The following is a 19,230-nucleotide window of genomic DNA, read 5'->3' as shown; positions in this document are numbered from 1 at the left end:
CCCACAATAAGACTGGGGTGGCTCCATGGGTAGATGATCTCCCTGGCCTCCCCCAGCCCCGTCCTGCGGGCCAGCCCCAGGTCACATTCTGCTCCAGGACCCTGGTCTTCCCCTTCAGCCCGGACTCAGCCCCACACCACCCCTCCACGCACTGAGGAACAGACTGAGGCCAGGTGGGCGGGTCCCCTACCAGACAGCCAGTGATAGAGCCTCGGGATCCCTGCTCTCCTGCCTCCCTGCCCACTGGAGGCCCCAGGAGAGGGCGGGCGAGGGCTCACCTTGACGTCAGTGGCAGTCCCTGTGCTGCCCATGCTGCCTCGGTGGTTGCTGGGCAAGGGCGGAGGTGCAGGGCTCGGGGCACGGCTCGGCACCCGGCTTGGGGTGCGGGAGCGGGACTGGCCATCCCAGTACTCCGAGGGTGCTGTGGAGTTGCCCGGCCGGTCCAGGAGGTCATCGAGGCTATGGCTGCCCCGGAGTGGGTAGGACCTAAGTCCAGAGAAAGGAGGGGAAGGAAGGGGGTTGGGGCCTGTCCAATCCCTTGTCCTGCCAGTGGCTGGGGCACCTTAGGAAGGAGGGATCCCACAGCTTCCTCCCTGCACCTGCGTGCAAGGAGACTGTTGACTGGAGGGAGGTCCTGAGGGGACGCAGAGGGATGGATGCAGTGACCTTCAGGGCAGAGAGAGGGGCTCAGGGCCGGTGGTTCTCCAGGGGCTGAAGGGGACTGGGCCCACTCAAGACTGCACCTTGCCACCTGGGTGCAGTGGCTCATGCCTGTAATCCCAGCACTTTGGGAGGCCGAGGTGGGTGGATCACCTGAGGTCAGGAGTTCAAGACCAGCCTGGCCAACATGGAGAAACCCTGTCTCTACTAAAAATACAAAAGATAGCCAGGTGTGGTAGTGTGAGCCTGTAGTCCCTACTCCAGAGGTTCAGGCAGGAGAATCGCTTGAATGTGGGGAGGTGGAGGTTGCGGTGAGCCAAGATGGCACCACTGCACTCCCGCCTGGGTGACAGGGTGAGATTGTCTCAAAACAAACAAGCCTGTACCTAGCAGATCCTCTCCGCTGGGCAGTGGCGCCCTCGCCGGAGTCCCCACCCCCGCCCCGCCCCTGATGACTCAGGTACCTGGAATGCAGCTCGCTCCTGGGCTTCACAGGCATCATGGGGGTCATGGGGGACATGGGGGTCACGGGGGTCATGGGATTCACAGGCCCCTCCTCCAGAGCCTTCACGTAGGCCTCGGGGAACCAGCCGCTCCTGTGGGGCAGAGGCAGAGGGTCCTTCAGGCCAGGCCCGGGGACAATGACCAAAAGAAGACATCCTCCCCTCAGGGTTGCCGGAAGCTACTATCCTCCCCTCAGGGTCTCTGGAAGCTACTTCACCTCAAACTGACAGACTAGAATCAATTCTGTTTGTTTACTTCTGTTTTCACCTGCTAGTGCCTATGGATGTAAAACATGCCATGCTTTTCCGGAACAGGCTATGTGAGTCAAGGATGGATAATGACATTCCCAGAACATCCCAGGAGGGTCTGACAGCTTCGGTCTAGAAGGTTCTATCCTCAGGTCCCCCGGGTGTCTGCGGCACACCATCCTCTGCTGTGGGTCTGTGAAGCAGGTACTCCAGCAGCGGGTGTCCCTGTCGTTGGTGTTCTCAGTCATCTCTCCACTGACCCCCTTCTGTTCCTGTCCCTGTGGTCACCTGCCCAGCTATGGACCTTCGAGCCTAACTATGAGCCCCTCCACGCATCACCCATCCCCCACTCACCTGTCTATACTCCATCCCCTGTGTAGCCACGAATCCATCCAGCACCCCCTCGCCACTCACACCTCTCCAATCACCCATCAGTGTCTGTCCCCCACATACGCGCATCCTCCCATGTCGCCAACCACCCAGTCAGTGACCCTCCCATTTTATCCCCATCCACTTGCACACACTCCACCTACCCACTCGCCCATCCGCTGGTCCACCCATCCACCTGTCCACCATCCACTAAGCACAGGTCCACTCATCCACCCGTGGGCTGGTGCGGGCAGCCACCACCCGCTCTGCCCGTACATGCATTCCTGCAGCACACTCCCCTGCCCATGAAGCCCAGAGGGGGCACTGCCTGGCTCCAGCCAGCCCCATCTGCCCCGTTTTCCCCTGCAGGACAGTGGTGCCCATCCATTCCCTTTGCTAGCTGCCAGGCCTGCTGTCCTCCGGGCTTTCTGGCACCCTCACTGTATGAAACTCCCCAACTCTTCCTCCACACCAGGTGTCAAAACAGCCCGGTTTAGGTGCTTTAAGGATTTCCACTGAGAGTGACTGCAAAGAGGTGAGCACATTTCAGGCCCTACTCCTAGCCCAGCCCCCTGCATCAGAGTTCCAGGGCTGACTCTGCAGAGGGGACACAGCCTCCTCCCAGAGGCAGGCACACAGTAGGTGCTCAAGCAATAGGATTTCTGCCATTTCTACACTTTTGGAAGAACCCGCCCATCCCCCATCCTCTGCCCCCTCTCAAGGGCCGTCATCCTGAACTTGGTAAGGCGACTCTTCCCACTCCCACTGAATGAATGAGGAAACTGAGGCAGAGTGTGGGGGGCGGGAGGAGAGCAGCATTGTCCGAGGCCTCCAGGGGAGGCCAGGGAAGCCTCAGTCCGGCAGGTCCCCGGGTCCCCGGCTCCCAGGGCCTTCTTCTCAACCAACCCCCGGCCCCTCCAAGGCTCCCACTCACGCGGACGAGCCCTCCAGCTTGCCGTAGAGCCAGCCATTCTGGGCCTCGGGCACCAGCACCTCCACCACGTCCCCGGCGGAGAAGCGCAGCAGCGTGTGGTTGGCGCCCTCTGAGTGAGAGACCAGGGCGCGGACCCTCCTGGCGCCCCCGCCGCCGCCCGGGCGCTCGCCGAAGGAGTTGGAGCGTGAGCTTTGGGTGCTGCCGCTGTAGAGCGAGGCTACGGGCAGGAGAGCGCGGCGGCACGTGGGCGGGAAGTTCTCCCTGGCGTCTGCCCTCGATCCCTCCTGCTGCAGCCCCACCCCCGCACCTCTCCCGGCCCTCCTGCCGCCCCGGGGCGGGGCCACTCACAGGCCGACGGCGTGCGGGGCAGGGAGCGGCGGTCTGGCTCCAGCTGGGACGCGGGCCTCGCACTGGGCTCTGGGCCGTAGGAGCCGGAGCCGTGCCGGCTGCGGGGGGAGCTGAACTCTCCCAGGGGCCTCGGGGGCTGCGGGGGAGACGGGCAGGGGAGGGTGGGGCAGGGAGGGCGGGGGCCGCGCCCTACTCCAGCCCCCACCCCCAGTCCCAGGCGTCGGCGTAGGGGTTCTGGGGGCGGCGGCCGGGCCACCACGGGGGCGCGGAGAACGCGGGGGGAGCCGAGAACGCGCCGGGGCGGAAGGGCAGGTCGGGGGGTGCAGCGTAGAGCGGGAGCCTGGCGGGCAGGAGGCTCCAGGCGGGGGGCCTGAGGCCCCAGGGCCCCGCGGGGGGCGGCGGGGGCGCGAACGGCGGCGGGGGCGCCCAGGGCCTCACCATGTCCAGGTGGGTGGGCGTCAGGCGGCCCGAGGGGTAGGGCGGCCCCAGCCCGGGGCCCAGCAGGCCGGGGGAGTGGGCGCGCGACGGGCTGCGGCTGGCCTCAGACTGCTCCTTCCACAGCAGCACGCGGTTCTGGAGCATCCCCCGGGCCTGGCCGGGTGGGGACACGGGAGTCAGCCAGGTCCGGACGGCTCCCTGAATCCTGGGGACCCAAAATGGCACCCTCGACCTGAGAGCTCAGGCCCTACCCGCTCAGGATGACCGGATTTCCTAGCTGGAAGGAGCCAGAAGCCAGCTCACCGTCCAACCCACACCCTCCACTTTTAAAGGTGCCTCCATTTTCCACGAAGAGCTTCCCCTTACCACCCCCTACCCGCTTCACCTTCCCCCTCAGTGTCTGTGCTTTGAGCGGGGCTGTCCTCACCGCCCAGCCTCAGGGGTAGGGGTGGCACCCAGGCCTGGCCACTCAATCGCCCCATCCTCCTGCCTGCAGCGATAGGCTCAGGAATGGCGCTTAGCTAGAAACTACGACCAAAGAACCCAGGTAAGTGCATGCCTGTATCAAAACACCTCATGTACTCCATAAATATATACACCTACTGTGTACCACAAAGATTAAACTAAACGGTGAGTGAGAAGAAACACTGCATACAGTTTCAAAACCATCAAAGAGGCCATGGGAAAATTTTTAAAAATATGTTTACGAGGTAGAAAAGCCATTCTAAGTATGATACCAAACCCATGAACTCGAAAAGACTGATAAATTTTACTAAAAAAAAAATAATGTTTTTGTATGGCAAAACCAACCGTAACCCAGGCAAATGACAAATGGCAAACTGGCTGTCATATTTGCAACTCATCACCAAGAAAAAGCTGGTTTCAGTAACGTATCAAGAGCTCCTACAAATTAATGAGAAAAGTGGATGAAAAGATACTGGCATGTCACAGCACAGAAAATCCAATGGCTTTGAAACATGAAAAGATGTCAAGCTCGCGTTTAAAACAAGTATGAGGTAAAGCCACACCGAGATACCATTTTTGCCTTTCAGATTAGCCAAGATCAGAAAGTTTGCTCATACACTGTTTTCAAGGGTTGCGGAAGCACAGAAACTCATACGTCACTGATGGAAGTGTAAATTGGTGCAACCAATGACTGTATTCTTGGGCTTACCAATTCCACTTCTAGGAATCTATCCTGGAAATACATTTGCACAGCTGCAGTAAACCAGAGAAGCTAAGGATGAGGTGGGAAGGCACGTTATTGACTAGACTTGGACTAAGCAAAGACTAATAATTGAAGATGAATAAAAAAGGCAATTTACCATGCCCAGGCACCTAGAGTTCTTTAAATCTTTTTCTAAGGGTGCTTTTGTTTTGTTTTGTTTTGTTTTGTTTTGGAGAGTCTTGCTCTGTTGCCCAGGCTGGAGTGCAGTGGCGCGATCTCGACTCACTGCAACCTCTGCCTCCCGGGTTCAAGCCTTTCTCGTACCTCAGCCTCCTGAGTAGCTGGGATTACAGGCATCCACAACCATGCCTGGCTAATTTTTGTATTTTTAGTAGAGATGGGGTTTCACCATGTTGGGCAGGCTGGTCTCGAACTCCTGACCTTGTGATCCGCCCGCCTCAGCCTCCCAAAGTGCTGGGATTACAGGCATGAGCCACCACGCCCGGCCCTAAGTGTGCCTTCTACTTATAAATAGAACAAGAAGTAAATATATATGTTTAGCTGTCTTAGGAGTCGGATCTTGGATGTTCTGAAGTCCAGTGGAGTCAGACAGCATGTTACTTGCTCCCCTGTGTGATATGGTTTGTATAGTGTCCTCTCCAAATCTCATTTTGAAATGTGACCCCTCAGTGTTGGAGGTGGGACCTAGTGGGAGGTGGTGGGTCATGGGGGCAGCTCCCTTACAAATGGCTTGGTGCTCTACCCCACGGTGATGAGTGGTATGAGTTCATGCAAGATCTCCTTGTAGTGGCCGGGCGCGGTGGCTCACACCTTAATCCCAGCACTTTGGGAGGCTGAGGTGGGTGGATCACCTGAGGTCAGGAGTTGAAGACCAGCCTGGCCAACATAGTGAAACCCCGTCTCTACTAAAATTACAAAACTTAGCTGGGCATGGTGGTGCATGCTTGTAATCCCAGCTACTCGGGGGGCTGAGGCACAAGAATCGCTTGAACCTAGGAGGTGGAGGGTGCAGTGAGCTGAGATCATGCCATTGTACTCCAGCCTGAGCGACAAGAGCAAAACTCCATCTTGAAATAAATAGAAAAAAGAAAGAGTGTGGCACCCCACCCCCACCCCCCACCAGCTCCCTCTTTGGCCACGTGATACGAACTTCCCCTTTGCCTTCTGCCATGATTGTAAGCTTCCAGAGGCTTTACCAGGAGCTGATGCTGGTAATGCACTTCTTGTACAGCCTGCAGAACTAAGAGCTAAATAAACCTCTTTTAAAATAAATTACAGAGCCTCGGGTATTCCTTTATAGCAATGCACAGTGGACTGACACACCATGCATAGGGGAAAATCTGCCTGTTCAACCCACAGCTCCCTCCTGAGGGACCCTCACCCACCAGGAGGCAGTCAAGGAAGGGGTCAGCTCTTCTCTTAATGCTGATGGTTAACTGTTTACAGGCAACAAGGAGTGTAACACAGGTGAAAAAGAGTTTCCTCCTAAAGAAGATGTATAAATAGCTAAGAAGCACAGGAAAACATGTTCAACATCATTAGCCATCTGAGAACCGGAAATCAATATTGCAATGAGATACCGCTTCACACCTGCTAAGATGGCTATTCTCAAAAAGACAGTAACAAATAGTAGCGAGGACGTAGAACAACTGGAACCCTCATAAACTGCTGGGGACATGGAAACACTCTGGAAAAGGGTCTGGAAGTTCCCCAAACAGTTAAACATAGAGTTACCATATGGCACCACAATTCCACTCTTATATATCCAAGAGAGATGAAAACATATGTCCATGTGAAGACTCGTACACGGATGCTCAGAGCAGCATTGGTCATGACAGCCAAAAAGGGGAAACAACCAGGGGTCCATCAGCTGACATCTGAGTAAATACATCTGAGTAAATGAGTAAATACAATGTGGTCTATCCAAGCAATGGAATATTATCCAGCAATGAAAAGGAAGCCAGTCGCAAAAGAGCACATACTGTATGATTCCGTTTATATGAAATGCTCAGAATGGGCAAATGTATTGAGACAGAAAGTAGATTACTGGTGGCCTAGGGCTGGGGGAGTTGGAGGGTTGGGAATGACAGCTAAGGGGTACTGGTTTGTAGTTTTGTTTTGTTTTGTTTTTTTTGAGACGGCGTTTTACTCTTGCTGTCCAGGCTGGAGTGCAGTGGTGCAATCTTGGCTCACTGCAACCTCTGCCTGCTGGGTTCAAGCAATTCTGCCTCAGCCTCCCATGTAGCTGGGATTACAGGCATGCACCACCATGCTCAGCTAACGTTTGTATTTTTAGTAGAGACAGGGTTTCACCGTGTTGGCCAGGGTGGTCTCAAACTCGTGACCTCAGGTGATTCTCCCACCTCCGCCTCCCAAAGTGCTGGGATTACAGGCATGAGCCACCGCACCCGGCCGGGGTACTGGGTTACTGTGGTGGAGGGTATTGAAAATATTTTAAGCTTGATTGTGCTGATTGATGCACAACTCTGTGAATATACTACAAACCAGAAAGTGTACACTGCAAATGGGTGAATTGTATGTGAATTTTATCTCAATAAAACTGTTTTTCTAAAAAGGAAGTTGTTTCTCCCTGGCAGACCTTTTGTGGGAGAATAGGGGACAAGAAGGCTGAGCCTGGGGCTGGGTGAGGTGATGACAGCGGGCAGATGGGAGTCTGAGCCAAGATCTGGGTCTCTGGATCCCGTCATGTACCCTTGGGCCCCTGGGTTCAGATCCAGAGACTCAGGGAGGGCCCGGGAGGGATAAGAACCCTGAGCCAGGGCCGGGGGTGGTGGCTCACACCTGCAATCCCAGCACTCTGGGAGGCCAAGGCGGGCAGATCACCTGAGGTCAGGAGTTTGAGACCAGCCTGGGCAACATAGTGAAACCCCGTCTGTACTAAAAATACAAAAATTAGCTGGGTGTGGTGGCAGGCGCCTGTAATCCCAGCTACGCAGGAGGCTGAGCCAGGAGAATGACTTGAACCCAGGAGGTGGAGGTTACAGTGAGCCAAGATCATGCCACTGCACTCCAGCCTGGTGACAGAGGAAGACTCTGTCTCAAAAAAAAAAAAAAAAAAGAAAAATAAATAATAATAAATAATAAGCAAAATAGATGTGGTGAGGGAGAAGGTCGTAGATGTGAAGGCTCCAATGATAAGGATTTCCACAATGAGAAGGAAAGATGGCAGAATGGTAACAATGAAAGAAACAGAAAAGGAACTAATGCCTTAACCGGAAGAGAGATTTGAGCCTGCAGCCTGCAGGAGCGCTGACCTCGGCATTCACCACGGTGGCACCTGGGCAAGTTCCTGGTCCCAAGGTTACAAAGAAAATCTCCAGCACCCACAAAGGAAAAGCCAGTTACTTAAAAGGGAAGGGAGACAGATCACGACCAGACTTCAATTCTACAACACAGGGTGCTAGAACATAGTGGGGCTTGGACCATGAAAGAAAAGGTCTGCAGCTCTGGAGCCCTTCCGCCGGCCAGTATACCACTCACCAGGCATGGCAAAAGCTAGCCATTTGCAGATATGCAAGGCTCTTACAGTGTGTCTGCAGAAAACACCCATGAAGTTTCTCTAACTACAGCAATCAATCAAAACAGAGACCTCAAGGCAGTGGGAGATGGAAAGGGGTTACAGCAGTGGGCAGTGGATCTGATCACAGGTGTGGTGAAGCAGTCACAGATGGCGGTACACCCAGCAGTGGTAACATGTGCAATCTAAATAAAGGTTCTTGAGGCCGGGCGTGGTGGCTCATGCCTGTAATCCCAGCATTTTGGGAGGCCAAGGTGGGAGGATCACTTGAGATCAGGAGTTCAAGACCAGCCTGGGCAACATAGTGAAACCTCATCTCTACTAAAAATACAAAAATTAGCCGGGGGTGGTGGCGGGCACCTGTAATCCCAGCTACTCGGGAGGCTGAGGCAGGAGAATCACTTGAACCTGGGAGGTGGGGGTTTCAGGGAGCTGAGATTGCACCACTGCATTCCAGCCTGGGCAGCAGAGCAAGACTCCATCTCAAATACCCATACATACATACATACATACAATTAGTTTATCAAAATAATTTTGATCATGCTGCAGAGATGACTAGTGAAGTCTGAAACTAAGTCCTAAACTATCTTGGCAAAACCAAGAGGTGGAGGATGGGAAGGATGAAGAGAGGAGTAAAAGCTTTCTAAAGACCCCATCTCAGAATAGTTGGAGGGCAGGAAAATACTTCTTAGGGTGTTATCTTTTTTTTTTTTTTTTTTGAGACAGAGTCTCGTTCTGTCACCCAGGCTGGAGTGCACTGGCTCGATTTTGGCTCACTGCAACCTCTGCCTCACAGGTTCAAGCGATGCTCCCGCCTCAGCCTCCTAAGTAGCTCAGATTACGAGTGTCTGCCACCATGCCCAGCTAATTTTTGTATTTTCAGTAGAAACGGGGTTTTGCCGTGTTGGCCAGGCCGGTCTTGAACTCCTGACCTCAAGCAATCCACGCACCTCAGGCTCCAAAATTGTTGGGATTACTGGTGTAAGCCACCGTACCCAGCCTAATTTTTGTGGAAAGCTTTAAATCAAGGTCTCATCTTATGAACTGGGGGAGCAAGTGACTGAATAGTGTGTGTGTGTAGTGGGGTAAAGTTGACATTTTTGGAAAAGATAATAGGTGGATATATATGTGATTACGAAAGTCACAAAGTGAGGTCACCACAGGTAGAGAGAAAAAGAATAGTGCAATTTTTTTCCTTTTTTTTTTTTTTTTGAGATGGAGTCTCGCTCTGTCGCCCAGGCTGGAGTGCAGTGGCCGGATCTCAGCTCACTGCAAACTCCGCCTCTGGGGTTTACGCCATTCTCCTGCCTCAGCCTCCTAAGTGACTGGGACTACAGGCACCCGCCACCACACCCGGCTGATTTTTTGTATTTTTTAGTAGAGACGGGGTTTCACTGTGTTAGCCAGGATGGTCTCGATCTCCTGACCTCGTGATCCGCCCGTCTTTACGAGACATCCTGTAAGTGCCGGGATTACAGGCTTGAGCCACCGCGCCCGGTCAAATAGTGCAATTTCTAAATTAATAAAGGGAAAGGGGAAATATATAGTATAATAACCAAACTGACAAGAAATAACGTGAGAGAAAAAGAGGAAATGACAAAATAATTACAGTTAGCTCAAGTTATCTAGAAGGAATAAAACCCAGGTATATTCATTGTTATGTTAAATGGGAATGGGCTGAATTCCTTTTCTATTAGAAGACACAGGCAGACTCTAAGACTGGTCAAAAGCTCAAAGTCAGCTATATGTCAGTAACAGAAAGTTTACTTAACATACAAAGAGATAAGCAAAGAGAAGAGAAAGTAGAAGGAGCAGTATTAATATCAGACAAGGGAGAATTGAAAGCACCAAACTTGATTAAGAGAGACATTACGTACATAAATGGCAATATTTACAAAGAAGGTAGAATAGTTATAACCAAAACAGCACCAAACAACATGGCAGCTCAATTCAGAAAGTGAAATCAATTAGAAATTCAGTGAGAAACGAGCGAGTCTGACTGGTCTAGCAGGCAGAACGGGGCAAGAGGGTAGAGGATTTAAATAATATTATAAAATGGCTGGGTGCGGTGGCTCACGCCTGTAATCCTAGCACTTTGGGAGGCTGAGGCAGGCAGATAACTTGAGGTCAGGAGTTTGAGACCAGCCTGGCCAGCCTGGCCAACATGGCGAAACCCCATCTCTACTAAAAATACAAAAATTAGCCAGGCGTGGTGGCACATGCCTTAGTCCCAGCTACTCAGGAGGCTGAGGCAGGAGAATCGCTTGAACCCGGGAGGCAGAGGTTGCTGTTAGCCAAGATTGCGCCATTGCACTGCAGCCTGGGGGACAACAGTGAAACGCTGTCTCAATAAATAAATAAATAAATAAATAAATAAATAAATAAAAGAAAATTAGTAGACAATAACTGAACAAACCTATCAATTAATGAATTTGTGAATTGTGAAAATATACAAGCAGGAATTAAAAAATGGTGCACACATGAATAAATAAATGCATGAATTAGTGAATGCATTAAAAACAAACAATATCACGAGTGAATAAATGAGTGAATGTACGGTGATACAAGCAAACCCAGAAACAAAGAAAGAAATGGATGGAGAGAGCAAAATAAAATGAATTTCTACAGACAGGCAGGAAGGGAGGGAAGAGGCAGGAAGGGAGGGAAGAGGGAAGAAGGCAGGGACATCTCTGTGTACGGCCACTCAGGGCGGGGGCAGCTCCTAGAAGCGCCCCGCCTGCTGTCCCCCAGTTCAGCTCACCCGGCCGAAGAACTGCAGGAAGGTGTTGGAAAGTAGCAGGTGCTTCTCTGCCAGGAAGCGATAGCGCCGCTTCTCTTCCAGTTCAGCCGCCCGCTGACTCTCAGACACGAAGGCCTGCATCTGGGCGTGCAGCCGGTTCACACTCTCCTGGGGGGAATGGGAGTTCTGGCTGGGGGCGGTGGGTGTGTCTCATCCCATCCACCTCGCCCACAGGCGCCAGCTGTTCAAGCCCCCTGTCCTTCCTGACTGCGCCTCCCCAAGCCCCCCCCCCATCACCCAGCCCACCCTAGCTCCTAAGCCTGCCCCCTCATCGGCAGCCTTGTTATGAGTCTGGACCCTGCGTCCCCCTCGCCCGGGTGCTTCTCACAAGCAGGGCTGGTGTCTGAGCCCTCGCTCTGTCCCTGGCACCCAGCACAAGCCCAAGCACGGGCTGGGGGAGGGGCAGGGGGACGGGTTTAATTAGAATATGAATGAGTAGATTAATAGCCCCTATTTAGGGGGAAGGTTCTGAGGAGGGGAGGCATGAGCTCACTTAAAGGAGTCAGGAGCCAGAAGAAGAGACGGGAAGGGAGGTAGAGGGTTTGGATCTTGGAGACAGAGGCCAGGGATGGGGCCCCAGGCTCAGGAGGGGGAAATGGACTTAGCGGGGCGGGATACCTCTGCCTGGCAGGAGGGAGGGGAGGAGGATGGGCAGCTGGTGGATGACACCTTTGGCACCATGTCCAAGCGAGCAATTTTCTCGGTGAAGTAGGAGACGGGGGAGGGGGGATGGGGTTGCAGGAGAGGCCCGGGGATTCTGGGGAAGGCCAGGAAGCCACAGGGCAAGGGGCGGTGCTGGGCGTGGCCCTGGGAGCTAGTGACGCCCACCCCACCAGGGGCTGGCTGACCTCCCCAGCCACGCTCATCACAGTTGTGCTGGTGCTCGGTGGGGGAGCTCAGGGAGGTGTTCGGGATTCCCGGGGCCCGGTCTCGCCCCAAGGTCTGCCCACCCGCCCTTGCCGGCTCACCCCGGCTTCCCGGCCCTCGCACCTTCATCTCCCGCACATTCTTGTCTCTCTTGCGCTCCATGCGCCACAGCTCAGACATGCACTTCTCCAGGTTGGCCGCTCGGTGGCGGTACTCGAGCTCATAGTGCTGGCGGCTGTCCTGGAGTAGGGTGGAGTTGGGGAGGGAGAATCCCCCCACATCAGAGAGCTCAAGACACCCCTTACAGAGATCAGGACCCTGGAAGTTTGGAGACTCGGGGCTCAGCTGGGAACATGGATAATCTGGGGCCCAGTCAATGCTCAGCACTGGCCTGAGTGTGCCCACCTGTCAAATGGGAGAGGGGGTCCTGCCTACGATGGGTTGGGGGCCGAGTGGGGAGGCCAGACTCACTTTGATGAACTGCATGTCCAGCTTGGTGTTCTTCTCCATGTGCTGCAGCAGGTCTCCATGGAATGTCTGCACCTGAGCGGAGTGCAGGGTGAGGGTGATCAAGGCCCCCCTACTGTTCCCAGGCCCCAGCACCCCCTTGCACTTTCTGTATAACAGCCTGCCCACCATGCTTCTAAGTACACCAGGCACCTGCCCACCTGTCAGAGAAACGGAGACAAGAAGAGCACCTGGCTGGAGGGAGGATGAAATGGTGAAACATTCACAATGTTTACTGCAGTGCTGGCTGGAAACGAACCCTTGGTAAGTGTGTCAGAGTCTTCTGGTTCTTATTTTTTGTCTTATTCTTAGTTTGTACTTTGATGATGTCATTCCCTCTGCCTGGAATTTCCTCTCTACCTTCCACTGCCAGCTTCCTGTCTTCCTGACTCCCCCAAGCAGAATCCATTGCTCCCTTGTTTTGTTTCTGGAATGTGTGCACATTTTGTTCCTTCGTTGTCCGTTCCTCCAGTTGTATACAGAATTTATGGCCAGGCCCCCATGCATAGCCCCTCGGAGCTGTTATGGCCATGGCTCACCTCTGTGTCCTCAGCACCATGGGCAGGGCACAGCCCAGCAAAAACACTCAGAAGCTGTTGAGGTCTCAGATGGGCCTGAGAGGTGACAGGTTCCCATGACAAGTGGATGTCTGGCCACCAGGGCAAGACAGGAAAGGCTGCTGGGCTCAGGCTCAGAAGCTTCGTCCTCATTCTAGTTCTGCCTCTTATTTGCTTTGTGACTTTGGACAAGTTGCCACCCATCTCTGGACCTCAGTTGCCCCATCTGTAACAGGAAAGGCTTGACCAGGCTGGGCATGGTGGCTCACGCCTGTAATCCCAGCCCTTTGGGAGGCTGAGGTGGGTGGATCACCTGAGCCCAGGAGTTCGAGACCAGCCTGGCCAACATAGTGAAACTCCATCTGTACTAAAAATGCAAAAATTAGCTGGGCGTGGTGGTGCATGCCTGTAGTCCCAGCTACTCGGGAGGCTGAGGCAGGAGAATCGCTTGAACCCAGGAGACGGAGGTTGCAGTGAGCTGAGATCACACCACTGCACTCCAGCCTGGGTGACAGAGTGAGACTCTGTCTCAAAAGAAAAAAGAAAAAAAAAAAAAAAAGGAAAGGCTTGACCAGCTGCTCTCTGAGAGCTTGATGAGCTTCAGTTCTGTGGGCCCATGTGGTGCCCTGTATTCTCCTATATTCTGTATTCTCTATTGGCTTTCTCTGAGTCACTCCATGTTGTTGAGGAGTTGGACCTAAACCCTTCCAGCTGCAAGAGGGCTCAGGCTCCATGGGGCACAAGAGGCGCTTCCCCAGCCCCGCGGAAACCTCCTCCTCTGGAGGCCCTCCCGCCTCTGCGCAGCCTCTGTCCACACACCCTTTTCACACAGTGGGTCTTTCCTCCTGCCCTAGGTGTCCTCACACCATCCCGTGGGGCTAGGGGATGGCCCAGAAAAGGAATGCTGGCAGTCTCCTCCCAGTATGCAGAAAAACATCACTACATAATAAATTTTCCAAAGTTTAAGGTTTTCTCCCACAGTTGTTTCCCAAACTTTGGTGCCCACTGGTCTGCAAGGGAGCTTGAGGGTGCCTCTTTGGTACCGAAACCCTGAGCTATGGCTGCCAGTGTGTGTGTACAGAAGGGTGTCAGCACCAAGAAGGAAGTAGCACTCAGGTTTGCAGAATGACAGAACAGTAAACAGAAACATGCATTGTTTTTTTTTTTTTTGAGACGGAGTCTCGCTCTGTCGCCCAGGCTGGAGTGCAGTGGCCGGATCTCAGCTCACTGCAAGCTCCGCCTCCCGGGTTCCCGCCATTCTCCTGCCTCAGCCTCCCGAGTAGCTGGGACTACAGGCGCCCACAACCGCGCCCGGCTAATTTTTTGTATTTTTAGTAGAGACGAGGTTTCACCGTGGTCTCGATCTCCTGACCTTGTGATCCGCCCGCCTTGGCCTCCCAAAGTGCTGGGATTACAGGCGTGAGCCACCGCGCCCGGCTGAAACATGCATTGTTATAGAAATGCCAGGTAGATGCTTCTACTTGACAGGGGGCCGCTTTCTGCTGGATCCAATCAAAAGGAAGCGTTCGCGACCCTGTGCTAGTATGAACGTCACAGCGCCGCCTCCTTAAATTTTGTGACCTCAGGCCGGGCACGGTGGCTCACGCCTGTAATCCCAGCACTTTGGGAGGCCGAGGCAGGCAGATCACTTGAGTTCAGGAGTTCGTGACCAGCCTGGCTAACATGCTGAAACCCCGTCTCTACTAAAAATACAAAAATTAGCTGGGCATGGTGGCGGCTGCCAGTAATCCCAGCTACTGGGGAGGCTGAGGCAGGTGAATTGCTTGAACTGGGAGGCAGAGGTTGCAGTGAGCCAAGATTGTGCCCTTATAAAAGAACAAAACTCCGTCTCAAAAAAAAAAAAATTGTGACCTCGCTTGTAAAGAGACAGTCCCAGCTTTCTGTCAATCAGAATCCACATGTCCCTGAAAATCCCCACCTTCTGCAAAAATGCACAATATAAACAACAGGGCTTGGGGCAGACCCTCAAAACCCAGGCAACCTTGTAACCAGAGCACTTATAAAGATGGTGAATGGCACCTGGAGAGACTGACTTGAACCACACCAAAAGTCACGGAAAACACTTTAAATGCATAGACTCAAAGTACAGACCTGCAGAGAACACTCAGTTACAGTAGGACTGGTCTGCAGAGGCAACAAGGACACAGATGATGCCGGAGGAAGCAGAGCCTAGCCAGTGAGGCTGTCACAACCTGCCCTGAGAGCCCTGGGAAATGGGGCAGGCTCTCCCCAAAAGGCCTGGGTGCAGGAGCTCTTCTAAGGTATCCTTCAAAGGCAGCCTGAAGGGCTCCTGCTGTCAGCTCAGCAGACAAGCTGGGGCTCTCTCCTTTCCTGCTAACTCTCTTTGCCCCACTCCCTTCCTCTTGCCCAGGAAAAATCACTTAGGAACAAGCTGAGTCCTGTATCATGGGATGGTGTTGCTTCTGCTTCCAGTCATGTGTGAACAAAGGTACGTGGTGGCAATGTGCGCTTCAGCAGGACAGCCATATCATAGCTCTTCCTGTTGTCATGGTTTGGCTGTGATCGCCAATGAAGCAGAGGACACAGACCCAGGATGCCCCCAGCTGGTAGGTCCCAGGCATCACTGGGTTAATGGAATGGATGCCAAGCTCCTGAAGAAATGGGTCCATCAAGAGGTTGACAATGGACCAGGCGTGATGACTCATGCCTGTAGTCCCAGCACTTTGGGAGGCTAAGGTGGGAGGATCACTTGAGGTCAGTTCAAGACCAGCCTGGCCAACAAGGCAAAACCCCGTCTCTACTAAAAATACAAAAATTAGCCCAGCGTGGTGGTGCATGCCTATAATCCCAGCTACTTGGGAGGCTGAGGCAGGACAATCACTTGAACCCAGGAGGTGGAGGTTGCAGTGAGCTGAGATCGCACCACTGAGGTGGAGGTTGCAGTGAGCCAAGATCATGCCACTGCACTCCAGCCTGGGCAACAGAGCGAGACTCCATCTCAGGAAAAAAAAAAAAAAAAAAGAGGTTGACAATGGAAGTGAAGTTTGAGCTCTTGCTGTGTCCATTACAGGTAGAGAACAGTCTGCTGGCAGGTGGCTTCTGACAGAGGAAGTCACCAACCACAGAGCAGGCTGAGGAATTCGCAGTGGATTAGAGACTGCCCTCTCCGTCTCCACTCCCTGGGGCGCATGCTTCATTAGAGGGTCCTGTGTATGCCTCAGTACGGAAGTACAGAAAGCTGACAGCAGATTCTGTGGTCTCAGCCATGCACTGCAAGCTCTATGGACAGAGGGACTCCATTTTTTTTTTTTTTAATTGAGACAGCATCCTTCTCTGTTGCCCGAGCTGGAGTGTAATGGTGCTATCTCAGCTCACTGCAACCTCTGCCTCCCAGGTTCAAGTGATTCTCACACCGTGGCCACCTGAGCAGCTGGGATTACAGGTGTGTGCCACCACATCTGGCTAATTTTTCTATTTTTAGTAGGGGTGGGGTTTCTCCATGTTGGCCAGGCTGCTCTAAAACTCCTGACCTCAAGCCATTTGCTCACCTCAGCCTCCCAAAGTGCTGTGATTATAGGTGTGAGCCACTGTGCCCAGCCTCCAGTAACTCTTGAGGAATCCTTTTGCCACCTCCGCAAATATCATTTGCTGAAAATGACAAAACATTGCTAAGAAAAACAAATAAATGGAGAGAGAAATAAATGGAGAGATATACCATATTCATGGATCTGGAAGACTCGATATTGTTAAGATGACCATTGATTTACAGATTAATGCAACTCTATCAAAATTCCAGAAGCCCTTCTCAAAGGCAAGATAATTGATTCTATAATTTAGATAAAATGCAAAGAATTCGAATAGGCAAAATAATTTTGAAAAAGGACAAAGTAGGCCGGGCGCGGTGGCTCAAGCCTGTAATCCCAGCACTTTGGGAGGCCGAGACGGGCGGATCACGAGGTCAGGAGATCGAGACCATCCTGGCTAACACGGTGAAACCCCGTCTCTACTAAAAAATACAAAAAACTAGCCGGGCGAGGTGGTGGGTGCCTGTAGTCCCAGCTACTCGGGAGGCTGAGGCAGGAGAATGGCGTAAACCCGGGAGGCGGAGCTTGCAGTGAGCTGAGATCCGGCCACTGCACTCCAGCCTGGGCGACAGAGTAAGACTCCGTCTCAAAAAAAAAAAAAAAAAAAAAAAAAAAAAAGGACAAAGTACTTAGGCTACTTGATTTCAGTACTTACTATAAAGCTACAGTAATTGATACAGTGTGATATTGGCATAAGGATAGAAACACATACCAATGGAACGGAGTCCAGAAACAAACCCACACATATATGCAAAGTCAATTTTTTTTTTTTTGAGACAGTCTTGCTCTGTCGCCCAGGCTAGAGTACAGTGGTACGATCTCAGCTCACTGCAACCTCCGCCTCGCGTGTTCAAGCAATTCTCCTGTATCAGCCTCCTGAGTAGCTGGGACTACAGGCACACACCACCACACACGGCTAATTTTTGTATTTTTAGTAGAGATGGGGTTTCACCATATTGGTCAGGCTGGTCTCAAACTCCTGACCTCAGGTGTTCCACCTGCCTTGGCCCCCCAAAGTGCTGGGATTACAGGCATGAGCCACCGCGCCTGGCCCAAAATCAACTTTTGACCAAGATACCAAGTCATTTCAGTGAGTCAAGGGAAGTGTTTTTTTGTTTGTTTGTTTGTTTTTTGAGATGGAGTCTCGCTGTCTCCAGGCTGGAGTGCAGTGGCGCGATCTCGGCTCACCGCAAACTCCGCCTCCCGGGTTCTCCCCATTCTCCCGCCTCAGCCTCCCGAGTAGCTGGGACTACAGGTGCCCGCCACCACGCCCGGCTAATTTTTATTTTTAGTAGAGACGGGGTTTCACCGTGTTAGCCAGGATGGTCTCGATTTCCTGACCTCGTGATCCACCCACCTTGGCCTCCCAAAGTGCTGGGATTACAGGAGTGAGCCACCGCGCCCGGCCAGGAAGTGTTTTTAAAATGATGTGGGAATAACTGAATATCCATCCAGGGAAAATTAAACTCCATCTCAATACACAAAAATAAATTTAAGACAAATCATAGAAATAAATATAAAGTCCATAATATAGAGTTTCTAGAAGAAAACTTAGGAGAATATCTGTGCCAAGGGGTAGGCAAAGATTTCTTTGATAGGACACAAGCACAAACCACTGCAAAAAAAAAAAAAAAAAAGCACAAAAATTGCAAAATTGGGCTTCATAAGTATTTATGTATTTATTTATTTATATTTTTAGAAACAGTGTCTTAGGGCCGGGATCACGAGGTCAGGAGATCGAGACCATCCTGGCTAACATGGTGAAACCCCATCTCTACTAAAACACACAATTAGCCTGGTGTGGTGGCGGGCGCCTGTAGTCCTAGCTACTCGGGAGGCTGAGGCTGCAGAATGGCATGAACCCGGGAGGCGGAGCTTGTAGTGAGCTGAGATCCGGCCACTGCACTCCAGCCTGGGCGACAGAGCGAGACTCCGTCTCAAAACCAACAAACAAACAAAGAAAGACAGTGTCTTGCTCCATCACCCAGAATGGAGTGCAGTGGTGCGATCCACTGCACTTGAACCTCAGCCTTGAACTCCTGGGTTCAAGTGATCCTCCCACCTCAATCTCCTAAGTAGCTAAGTCTATAGGTATGCGCTGCCATGCCTGGCTATAAAAATTTATAATTTATGTTCATCAAAGACAGACAGTATTAAGAACATGAATAGGTAAGCTACAGATGGAAAAAAATACATTTCCCATACATCTCCTGACAAAGGACGCGTATCTTAACTATATAAAGAATTCAACACTAAGTATACCCCAATAAAAAATGAGTAAAAGACTAAACCAACATCTTAAGGAAGAAGATGCACAAATGTCCAGTAAGCACATTAAAAGTCATTAGTCATCAGGGACATCAGAACAAAACCAGAGTGAGACGCCACTCCATACCCACGAGAATGACTAAAATAAAACAGACGGACGACGCTGAACACTGGCAAGAATTTAGAATGACAGCAATTTTCATTCATTGCTGGCGGAATGCAGAATAGCACAAGAACACTGGAGAACTCTAATAAACACATGTCAACGCCATGCCCGACAAATTCCACTCCTAGGTATTTGTGCAACAGAAATGAAAACATACATCCATAAAAAGACTCGTACAAGAATGTTCACAGCCACCTTATTCATAATAGCTCCATAATAGCCTTCAACTGGAAACGACCCAAATGACTATCAACAGAATGGACAGACACAT

At 52.2% G+C, this 19,230-nt stretch overlaps 1 protein-coding gene across 1 annotated transcript in view; it reads right to left on the bottom strand.

Annotated features, from left to right (window-relative positions):
• The window catches only part of BAIAP2L2 (BAI1 associated protein 2 like 2), a 30,818-nt gene that overhangs the window by 1,079 nt on the left and 10,509 nt on the right, over positions 1-19,230 (bottom strand). Inside the window, exons 5-12 of the mRNA XM_025399692.1 lie at positions 12,367-12,438; positions 12,019-12,135; positions 10,990-11,136; positions 3,502-3,654; positions 3,064-3,199; positions 2,716-2,932; positions 1,125-1,256; positions 279-486 (exon numbers count right to left, since the gene is read on the bottom strand). Coding sequence (XP_025255477.1) covers positions 279-486; positions 1,125-1,256; positions 2,716-2,932; positions 3,064-3,199; positions 3,502-3,654; positions 10,990-11,136; positions 12,019-12,135; positions 12,367-12,438 — 1,182 coding nt within the window. The remainder of the gene's footprint in view (positions 1-278; positions 487-1,124; positions 1,257-2,715; positions 2,933-3,063; positions 3,200-3,501; positions 3,655-10,989; positions 11,137-12,018; positions 12,136-12,366; positions 12,439-19,230) is intronic.

Source organism: Theropithecus gelada, chromosome 10 (assembly GCF_003255815.1).
Source record: "Theropithecus gelada isolate Dixy chromosome 10, Tgel_1.0, whole genome shotgun sequence".
NCBI classification, from domain to species: Eukaryota; Metazoa; Chordata; class Mammalia; order Primates; family Cercopithecidae; genus Theropithecus; species Theropithecus gelada.
The sequence above is the reverse complement of the archived record's forward strand: the minus strand, read 5'-3'. Positions and strand labels throughout refer to the sequence as shown.